This window comes from Bidens hawaiensis, unplaced genomic scaffold (assembly GCF_021521415.1).
Source record: "Bidens hawaiensis isolate Kalapana, Puna unplaced genomic scaffold, B.hawaiensis_p1.1 tig00014841_1, whole genome shotgun sequence".
Taxonomy (NCBI): Eukaryota; Viridiplantae; Streptophyta; class Magnoliopsida; order Asterales; family Asteraceae; genus Bidens; species Bidens hawaiensis.
The window spans coordinates 53,181-64,085 of NW_027492313.1; the positions used below are offsets into that span (position 1 = coordinate 53,181).

General features: G+C 34.7%; 1 protein-coding gene and 1 pseudogene across 1 annotated transcript; one reads left to right on the top strand and one right to left on the bottom strand.

Annotated features, from left to right (window-relative positions):
• The first annotated feature begins 226 nt into the window (after positions 1-226).
• LOC143547849 (uncharacterized) lies at positions 227-6,694 on the top strand. The gene is made up of 8 exons (XM_077039164.1): positions 227-470; positions 1,480-1,615; positions 1,710-1,779; positions 1,869-1,962; positions 2,827-3,040; positions 5,144-5,285; positions 5,436-5,606; positions 6,262-6,694. The coding sequence occupies exons 1-8, from the start codon at positions 227-229 to the stop codon at positions 6,451-6,453; spliced, it is 1,263 nt and encodes a 420-aa protein (XP_076895279.1). The 3' UTR covers positions 6,454-6,694.
• Positions 6,695-7,063: 369 nt separating this feature from the next.
• Positions 7,064-10,905, bottom strand: LOC143547850 (tyrosine aminotransferase-like; annotated as a pseudogene).

Sequence of the window (10,905 nt, forward strand, 5' to 3'; positions counted from 1 at the left end):
CCCGACGTGAATTAGAAAAAAGAAAAAAGAAGTTATCTCAACACATAGACTTTGTTTAATATCGATGAATGAAAATCCCGACAACAAAAATGACATTGAATTAAAAAAGATACGTCATTGATTCGGATAACTAGGAAGACGAGTCATCAATCATCATCCTTAATAATCCTACCACCTACCAACTCGTAGTACTAGACCAGCAGCACCCATCATTGGTCCGATCATCATGGGTTTCAATCGATACAACAGATTACTCCGAACTCTCATCACCACCTCTCGTCGATCAACCACATCTTCTTCTAACAACCAATGGAGCAGATCATTGGTTTCGAATTCATCTGGGTATCATGTTAACGGTGGCCCATCGTACATGCGTGGAGCCGTCTTTTGGGAGCCTAATAAGCCTTTGACTTTTGAGGATTTTGAAATGCCTAGACCTAAAGTCAACGAAGTTCTCATCAAAACCAAAGGTATTATTTTTATTATTATTTGTTGCCCTAATTTGATGATTTGGGGAAAATTCATGTATAACTTTTTGTTATAAATAAGCAATTCCAAACACCCCCGAAGTCTGCATGCAGAGATGGTGTTTGGGAATGATGATTCTGACCAAGGATGGACTATTCTGATTATGGATAAGCAGCTATCCTTAAAATTGATTATTTATTTATTCTAAAATAGTCTAATAATAATAATAATAATAATCAAATTGTTTTAAGATGCTGTAGACTTGTACTTCATGCATTTATACTTGTATCTTAATATCATGGTTGTAATTCAGACTGTCAAAATCTGTCAAAATTAGAAGCTTTATATTTAACATTTGGTGTATATATGTATAACTCAAAATTAAATATATATTCCAATTCGACTAATAGCAATCGCTAGTTCCTATCCTAGTGCCCGACTAGCGACTAATTTGTTCTTCAACACTGCTTAATACAGTTCAACCTTTCAAAAACTGTCTTCGAACTCTTTTTTCTTATTAAAGGTGGATTTCTCACAGTGTTTTAGAACTTGCTAGGTACTAGTCAGGCGGTGGGGTACAGACTAGTAGAAAATAGGTATTAATCGGGTTGGAGTTTTACATGTAGTTTTTCAATATAAGTATAATTTTCAAATTTTTGACGGAAATTTGAACATTTTTCACTGACTTGGACCGGCTTTGACTGACTACTGATTACATGAAATCAATTCGGCAAGCCACAGATTAGAAACTAGTCGCCGACTAACTCTGATTTTTACAGCAATGATTTCTCATATGATAAACTATATACTTTACATATTGTGTCCTGCTTGATGTATTAACTACATGTGGTGTGTTTTATATTTTAATTATTATGTACTTGTTATGAAAAATAGCTTTTTGTACATCTCGCTCCATTTCTTGCTTAATTTAAATTTAATAATTTAATATACTTTAATCTATTACATCTTATAGTTAAAATATACTATCATATGACAATTTGCATTTTGCAGCTTGTGGTGTTTGCCATTCTGATCTTCATGTGATCAAAGGCGAGCTCCCGTTCCCGAGCCCATGCGTTGTGGGCCATGAGATCACGGGTGAGGTCGTTGAACACGGGCCTTTAACCGATACTAAAATAGTTGAAAGGTTTGTTAGTTTTTTTTTTTGTTTTTTTTTTCGTTTTGATATGTATAATATTTTTCTTGAATATGTTTATATGATGCATAATATTATTTTGCAGACTTCCTGTTGGATCTCGTGTTGTTGGTGCGTTTATTATGCCTTGCGGTAACTGTTTCTTTTGCACAAAGGTGACAAGTTTTAACTGATATCCATCTATAATGAGATTATATGTATTTGAATAACAAACATTATATATTTTATTAATATTGGTAAACAGGGCCAAGATGATTTATGTGAAGCGTTCTTTGCTTATAATCGTGCAAAAGGGACACTTTATGATGGGGAAACTCGGCTTTTTCTTCGTGGCAGTGGTATATTTCCGATAGTATTATGAGAAAAGACAACTTGGTTTTAAAAAAGGACCATAAATATGTAATCTTAATTTTTATTAAATAATCAGTTTCCATTGCAGCGTGCAGCAAAAACCGATTATAACACATTCAAATGCTCCATTTGAAGTTGAACTTGAAACTGAATTGCTTTTTTTTAAATTTTGTTTTCTTCGTGCTTTTCATTATTATTATTATCATTCATTTAGGGGTGTGAATTTCTTACACAACACAAAAACACGAAACGAACCAAACACGAAGTTCACAGATTCGGGTCAAACCTGTGAACCTGCATAGCTAAACGGGTGTGCTCGTGTCAACCTGGGGGGCTCGCGGGTTGACCTGTTTAACCCATTTGTTTTTTATTTCTTAAATGTGTTTAATGTAATAAGTTAAATTGGTTGGGTATCTTATACCAAATTTACATCTAAAATGGAATCTGACATAAGATCTTATGGTTAAGAGTTAAGATGTAATTTTTTTAAACAAATCTGTATTATGTAATAAAAGTATTGATGTGTGAAAACAATATAAATAATAAAACTTTTGGCTCAAACGGGTCTGCGAATATGCGTATCATGTTCAGGTTCACGTGTTTAAGAGTTAAGAGTTAGACATACCTTTTTTGAAACAAATATGTATTATGTAAATAAAAGGTATTGATATGCGAAAACAATAATAAATAATAAAACTTCGGGTCCGCGAATATGCGCATAGTGTTCAGTTTCATGTGCTTGACACAATTGTCGGGTTCGGGTCGGTTTGGATCTGATAACACGACCTGTTTAGCACCCTAACTCATTTGGCATTGGCTTATTATATAATGTCGAATATGATATTTTGTAGGAAAACCGGTGTATATGTATAGTATGGGCGGGATGGCTGAATATGCAGTTGTGCCCGCGCACGGGGTGGCTGTTTTACCTCATTCGTTGCCTTATTCCGAGTCGGCTATCATTGGTTGTGCGGTTTTTACTGCATATGGTGCTATGGCCCACGCAGCCCAGGTTCGTCCCGGTGATGCTGTTGCTGTTATAGGTGTCGGCGGTGTTGGTTCAAGGTGAGAAGATAAGATATTTCAATATCGCTAGCCATAATTTTGAATTGAGTTAAGTGCCATTTTCAATATCGCTAGCCATAATTTTGAATTGAGTTAAGTGCCATTTTAGTACATGTGGTTTGTCCAATTATGCAACTTTAGTACCGTCTTTGAATTTATTGCAAATGGCTACCTCGTTTTTCTAAAACTTGCAATTTTAGTACTTTTTTCTAACCCCGTCTATTTTTTCCATTAAGTCAAGGGTAAATTAGTAATTTCGATTATTTTATTTATTTTCTCTTTTTGAGCTAAGTGTCATTTTCATACTTGTGGTCAACTTTAGTACCTTTTTTTGAATTTATTGCAACGTGATACTTTTATTAGTTTTGGATAGATAGACAAACCAAAAGAGACATTACATATTACAATTAAAAGACAACTAAATACATGATAGAAGATGAAAAACAACCATAAAATGTATAACATATTTTTTAGCATTTTGTTCTTTATTGCCAATTTACTTCTAGTAGCTTAAGATCCGAGTTCATGTTAGCCATTTTTCTTGCATTTTTTTATGTGCATTGATTTTTTTTTTCAAAATTTCTGGTATGATAACAGTAGCTCTTTAACACATCGAAGGATCAAGCCAAATAACAATCACACAACTTCGCACCTCTTAGTATAACATCAATTGAACTTGTAGATGAATGACGGTTGACGAATCACATGGACAAAACAATATATCGTAATTCATTGAACTTGAAGATGAACAATGGTTAGGGTTTGAAGGATCAATGAGCGCGGGGATGGGGGTTGGTCTGTTCATTTAGGATTAGAGATGATATTTTAATTGTAATATGTAATGCCTCTCTTGGTTTGCCTGTCTATCCAAAACTAATCAAAGTATCTAGTTGCAACAAATTCAAAAAAATGTACTAAAGTTGCGTAATTGAACAAACCACAGGTATGAAAATGGCACTTAGCTAAAAGAGAAAATAAATAAATAATCAAAATTACTAATTTACCCCTAACTTAGGTTAGAAAAAAGTACTAAAATTGCAATTTTTAGAAAAGCGAGGAAGCCATTTGCAATAAATTCAAAGACGGTACTAAAGTTACGTAATTGGACAAACCACAGGTACTAAAATGACACTTAACTCTTTTGAATCATTGATATTAAAATCATTTAGTTATATGATTTTCCGGATTTGCCATTTGAAAGTGATTATGTGATGTTAAAAAATAGAAATTCTAATAAAATAGTGTTGGAAGTTGTAATAAATAAGTTAATGAATTTTTAAAATGCAATTCGATAACGCTCTTTAGTGCAAGCTGACTGTGAATTTGAAACTGGTTGGGTTAAGACATAAATAAACATCTGCAATAATCCCCGGCCCACTTAATATCCTGTAACCTGAACACGGCCTGTTTAACCCATCTATCTAAACAAGTCAAATGAGTTAATGGATTGGCGAGTTGTAATAAACGGGCTGACCTGTTTAACCCAGTCGTGTCAAGTTGTAACTGTGTTAAACGGATTGGCGAGTTGTAATAAACGGGTTAAATGGGTCATAAACGGGCTGACCTCTTCAATTAAACGGGTCAACCTGAACACGACTCGTTTAATTAAACAGGCAAAATAGACCAACCTAAACACAACCATTCAACCCATTCATCCAAACAAGTTCAACGGGTTAATGGGTTGTAGCAAAGTTGTAAACATGCTAATAGGATTGTCGAGCTGTCATAAATGGATTAACTAGGTTGTAAACGGGTTGGCGGGTAACCTGTTTAATTAAACGTGTCGATGGTTAGACCTGTTTAATTACACAGGTTATCAGGTCGACCCGTTTACTTAAACAGGCTATAAGCATGTCAACCTGAAAATGACCTGCTTGATTAAATGGGTTAAACAGATCAAGCGGGGCATGACTTGTTTAACAAACACATTAGATATGAGTATATGAAAACCCAAAACCTGAAAAATTCCGTGTCTTGTCGGAAGTCGCCACCCCTAGGTTATTTTACGTAAACCAACTAATATATTGCACATTGCATCTAGTTACTTTTTTATTGCAGTGACATTATTATTATGATGAGATTATAACTAGATAAATATTGCAGTTGCTTGCAAATAGCACGTGCGTTTGGTGCATCCGAGATTATTGCTGTAGACATACAAGATGACAGACTCAAGAAAGCCAAATTGCTTGGAGCCACTCATGTTGTTAATGCTCGATCCGAAGATGCAGTTGCAAAGATCAAAGTACATATACCCGTCTTTTATTTTATTTTTATTTTTAATTTGTTGCCATTGAGCCTATTCATGGGCTGTGAATTGGGCCAAAGCCGACAAGTCCAACCCATGAATAGGCTCACTTGTAACATTAGTGAATATTGAGGTATTTTTGGACAGGAAATAACTGGAGGGATGGGCGTTGATACATGTGTTGAAGCATTGGGAAACCCTAAAACATTTTTGCAGTGTGTACAAAGTGTAAGAGATGGTGGAAAGGCCGTTATGATCGGGCTTACACTCTCCGGTGCCAAAGGTGAAATCGATATTAACCATTTGGTCCGTAGACAGGTATGCGATACAAGGCACACAACTCGTATATTTCCAATGTTAATAATGTTTATTATCATTTATTTATTCACATATGCTTTTATAGAATGCCTTTCGGTCAGCATAGCTTTTTTGGGTCAAATGTATTTTCCTCACCGGTTTAAAGAAAAAATGGCTTCATAAGCCAACCCGTTTTTCAACACCGTGTTTTTAAAGAAACTTTTGGTTCCGGTTTTTGGTTTGGAAACTTTTTCTCAGTTTTACCATCTGGGCTTGAAATTTTTGGGCTGACAAGAAGTTGACCTAAAATAATGAATTTGGGTCTAAATCATTTTGTTAATTAGTCGTTAATTGATTATTATCTATCTGGACTAATATATTTGAATAACACTATTTATTAAATTCTAACAAATAAATTAAAATTAAAAGTGAAAAACCACAAATTCAGTTTCTTTCAGTTTTTCCAGTTCTAATTATACGCAAAACCGGAGCTCGGTTTTGACAAAAACGTAAAACAAATCGTCAATTTTTGTTTGCGTTTGGTTATTTTGGTTACGGATTGGTTTTCTTGATTTCATGCACACCCCTTCACTTGTCCTTACTGTTGAAATTACAAAAATAACCTCCATCCTTGAAACTTATGATTGTACACTTACAATGTTATTGTATTAAACAGATAAAAGTAATGGGCTCGTATGGAGGTCGGGCCCGCCATGATCTTCCAAAACTGGTGAAGCTTGCAGAAAGTGGCATATTCAACCTTGATGCAGCAGTTTCAAGAAAATGCAAGTTTGAGGAGGCAGGACAAGCATATGATGATCTCAACCGTGGAAGCATTGTCGGCCGTGCTGTCGTTGAGATTATGTGATTTCTTAAAAGTTTCGTAGGACTGTACCATGTTTTTCTTGAACTTGTAGCTGTCTGGCCTTGTTGTCGAGTTATTATCTGTATAGAGATACCAAGTCGAGTTTGTATTGTGTTTTGATATATGATGCAAACTCGGTCTTTTATTTCTGTGCAGCCAATTTCTAACTGATTTGTGAATAATCTGAACTTGGTTGAATTAGTGGTATTTGGTGTCATTCTGCTAATTCTGATTTTTTGGTAGATTTGGGTTGTGTTTTATGTTTAACGAGGCGATTAAGTAAAACCATAAAAATTATAAGTGGGGATGGGCGACCGCTTAGGCCTGTTCCGACCAAGGGTTTGAAATTGACAAGGCGGCGACGCTTTTTCATCGGGAAACATCCTAGTCGAGAATAAATAGTTGTTTATTATTCGAAAGAGCAACACTGGAAACTATTACAAGTTGAGGCTTAATAGGCTCCAATACCAGTTTATTAGAAAGGAATAAATACAAGGGATCAAAAGTTGATGCCACATATTTAAATTCTTTAAATGTGGTCAACTCAGTTTTACAGCTACAACAAAACAAACATAACTAACATCATGAATTGGACTTTTAACACCTAGTGAGAGATCATGTGATGTGATTGAAGCATTTGATGCTTTAATTTATGCTGTCTTGGAGCGTCTTTCGCAAAAAGCTTTAAGCCTCTTGATGCCATCTTCGAGAGTTGACGGCTCAATAGCAAATGTTATCCTTAACCAGTTTTTGAGCCCTACAGTTATACCTGAAGCAAAAATATTAGATATTACATGTTACTTCCTCCATCTCATTAGAAGTGTCCATATTTTCTTTTTTATTTGTCCCATTACAAATGTTTACTTTCAAATTTTATTAGCCAATTTCCAAATTTACTCATAATCACACAAAACTAGTGTTAAACTGTGAATAAACAATATTGGTGGACCCAATTTCCAAGGACATTATAGTCATTTGATATGCAAAAAAAAGTAATCATTCAATTCACCTTAAACTTTGTGTTTTTCAAACCATGACACTTCTAATGGGACGGAAGGAATACTAAAGAATAACTAAATTCAATCCGTTATATGAAACTTAAAATAAAAATGAAAAAGTAAACTTTATAATATTATATGGAGATGTCGCAGCACTCACGACGCGTGACGACCCAAAAGACCCCTCATCAATCATGAGGATTTAAAAACTACCCATTTAAAAAAAAATTGTTTTAACCAAATGCATTTCAATTTTAAATTTTAATCTTACCTGGTAGAATTATAACTGATTCCTCTTTGGCAAGTTTGAGACAAAAGTCCACATCATCCTTAATGTCCGCAAACACTGATAGATCTAGTTTCACCTTTCAAACATAACCAAAGTCTTCTTAGCACAATTTAATAAACTAACCACCCAGAAACGACCTTGTAAATAAAATGTATAAGAGGCTTGGGTCCCAATTTAAAAGGCCTTAATTTTTATGGTTTGACTTGGTTTAATTTTTAGCTTTTAACATGATGATCAAAGATTCAATAAACTTTAAAGGATCTTTTTTTCCCATTAAAAGTAACTCGAACTATAATTTGTAACTATGCACCTGTTAGAAATCACATACAAAAAGATGTGTGTCATCACATAACTCTAAGGAAATTTTTTTACGAAAAGGACCTTATACTTTATGACATAACTTATCCAAAATCATTAAATGGATTTGTGCATCTATGTCCTTACCATAACAAACATTGATCCTTTGGGTTTGCTTGGGCAAATTACACCAGGGACCTCTGCAAGTTCCTCATAACAAATATTTGCACATTCTTTTATCATGTTTATGATTTTTAGAAAGAAATCCTCTTTGGTTTTCCCGAGTATATCAGGAATCGCTCCCTGCAAACACATTAACCAAACTAAAGAGTAAAGATCATGTATATAGAAAGGAAAGCATGATGAACACCTAGTTTAGATTATTCAACATCTAGTGCATATAGATATATGCATACAAAAGTGTCATGTTCACATAGTTTTTTTGTACTTACTAATAGAGTGTATACGAAAACCGTTAATATTTACAGGTGAGTTCTTTATCAAATTATGCGTTACTAGTAAGAAACCTGAATAAACGTTGGAGGATCACATGCTAAACTGAGGTGTCCGGTAATGCAATCAATAATCTGAAAATAAAAGCAAGTTAGCGTGATGGATGTATAAGTTTGTTCTACACACACACACACACACACAAGTGAGAAACCGAGAGAACCACCCCGTGTTCCTTAAGGACGCCATTAGGATCATTTATTGCGAGCCATCCGAGCCGCCAACCGGGAACGATCCACCTTTTTGATATGGAGCCAAGTGTAACAACAGGTGCAATTGACCCAAAGGTTCCCATTGGAACAAAAGGGTTTTCTCCAAAAGCAAGATGGTCATAAACTTCATCAGAAATGACTAATATCCCAAGTTTCTTGGCAGTATTGGCAACCTTATAATAAAAAGAAGCACACTTTTAAAATGGTAATAATTAATTAATCAAGTTTTATGACTACCTATAAACTTTTATTGCAAAAGGGTTGATTACTATTTACTAGACTATATATAGCAACTATCACATTATTTCAAAATTGGGAAACCAACTACTTTTTTTTCTTTTGCTACATAAAAATTAATCATGTTTTGCTATATATATGTCACTAAAACATCATTTTGTGGCCATCAAAGTCTCCGTGTCATCTTACATTCGACACGGAGGCTTAGATGACAATAAGAATATCAAAAAAACTCTAATATTTACGGTTTTGTATTTATTAAAAATAAACTTTGTGTGACATTCAAAAGAAAAGAAAACAAAATAAACAATAACACACGTACCTTTTCTAGATGTTGGTGTGTGAAAATGTTTCCACAAGGATTTCCAGGGTTAATTATAACCACGGCAACTGTATTTTCGTCTGCAAGAGCTTCGACTGCATCAAGGTCAACTTCCCAATCTTTCTCCGGAAGAAGGTCAAAATGATGGACTTCCAAATTGCATGAGCTGGCAACAGCTTCATAGTATGGAAACCCAGGTCTTGGGAGCAGAATGTTTGCTTTGGGACTGGCGAGCACGGTTAATATGGTTTGAATTGCTTGTGCGCAACCGACTGTTAAGAACACATCCTCTGCTGATAACTCAGTTGGAAGATCTTGAGAAAGGTATTCTGCCACAGCCCTGTAATAGAATGCAAATTTGGATATTAAGACATCAATCATTTTCCCATGATTTTAATTATATGTAACTAAAGAGTAATCATGCAAGGTGATTTTTTTTTTAAAATGAAGTTATGTAGCTAATAAAGTCTTTTTAGCGTCAAAATAAATTCATTTTCTTTCAAACTAACAAAAAGAGCTTAAGCTCAAGTATTGTTAGATGTTAAAATCAATCGACTTTTGGCGTAGCGGTACCAATGCTTGAATTTGAATAATGCTTGGTAGATTGACAGCAAAAATGTAATCGATCTAGATATAGAGTTAAAGACTAAAGAGACTGTGTAAGTTGCTGTTGTAAGAAAATGTAGAAGATGTTAAAATCAAATGATCTATCTTAAATAAATATAAAACATATTTGGGTGATATAATCTGTAAAATATAAATAATATTTAATAAGTATCTATTAATATGTAATTCATGAACATAAATGAACGCTCACCAACATAAATGAACGAATAAAACATGTGTTCATGATATTCGCTTGTTTATTAAATGAACGAACATAAACAAACTTCTCATTGAATGGTTCACGGACAGTTTATTGAAAGAAACAAGAATAATTAATTTCTCTATAGAACTTCCAGCATTAACTTCTTAGTGCTTATTTCACCAACCATCACCACTAATCGGGTTATTCGTGTTAACCTGATATTTTTTCAAAAATGACCTGAATCCCGACCCTATTAACAATTCGGGTTAACCTGATTAATACTTTTTGAACCCATTTAACCTGACCCAAATTAGCTTATTTGGGTTCGGGTTGGGTAAGTTTAATCAGGTTCGAGTATTTTGGACACCCCTAGTTAAAAGTGAGCAACCTAAGCTTGTTAACCAAAAACAAACACTTGCAAGCATATAAACGAGCACAAGTTTACAATGTATACCTTCGTGCCGGGAGGATACCGACTGTAGGACCATAACCATTCAAGTTGCCTGAACGAATAGAGTCAACTAAAGCATCTTCCGCAATTTGGGTAGTACGAAAGCAAGGGAAAGCAGAAGGGTCGCCATGGCCGAGAGGGATGACAGGTCTGGTGTCGGATTTGTTGAGTTTCGACATGAGCATATACCGGACGCCTCTAATCGTTATATCCTGTCCCATATTCATCTCTGTGTTCGGCCTGAATCTCCATTTCTTCTTCAATGTTAAGCCGTTTTCGATGCCCATTTGTGACCGACTGTTTTCAATTGCAGGTTGTTGCAATGCAGCAT

What these genes read in the sequence shown, in the direction of transcription:
- LOC143547849 (XM_077039164.1), top strand. Translation starts at nt 227, where the DNA reads ATGGGTTTCAATCGATACAACAGATTACTCCGAACTCTCATCACCACC. An exon ending in GCTTTTTCTTCGTGGCAGTG is followed by an intron (nt 1,963 to 2,826) that starts GTATATTTCCGA and finishes GATATTTTGTAG; the next exon opens with GAAAACCGGTGTATATGTAT. An exon ending in GTCGGCGGTGTTGGTTCAAG is followed by an intron (nt 3,041 to 5,143) that starts GTGAGAAGATAA and finishes TAAATATTGCAG; the next exon opens with TTGCTTGCAAATAGCACGTG.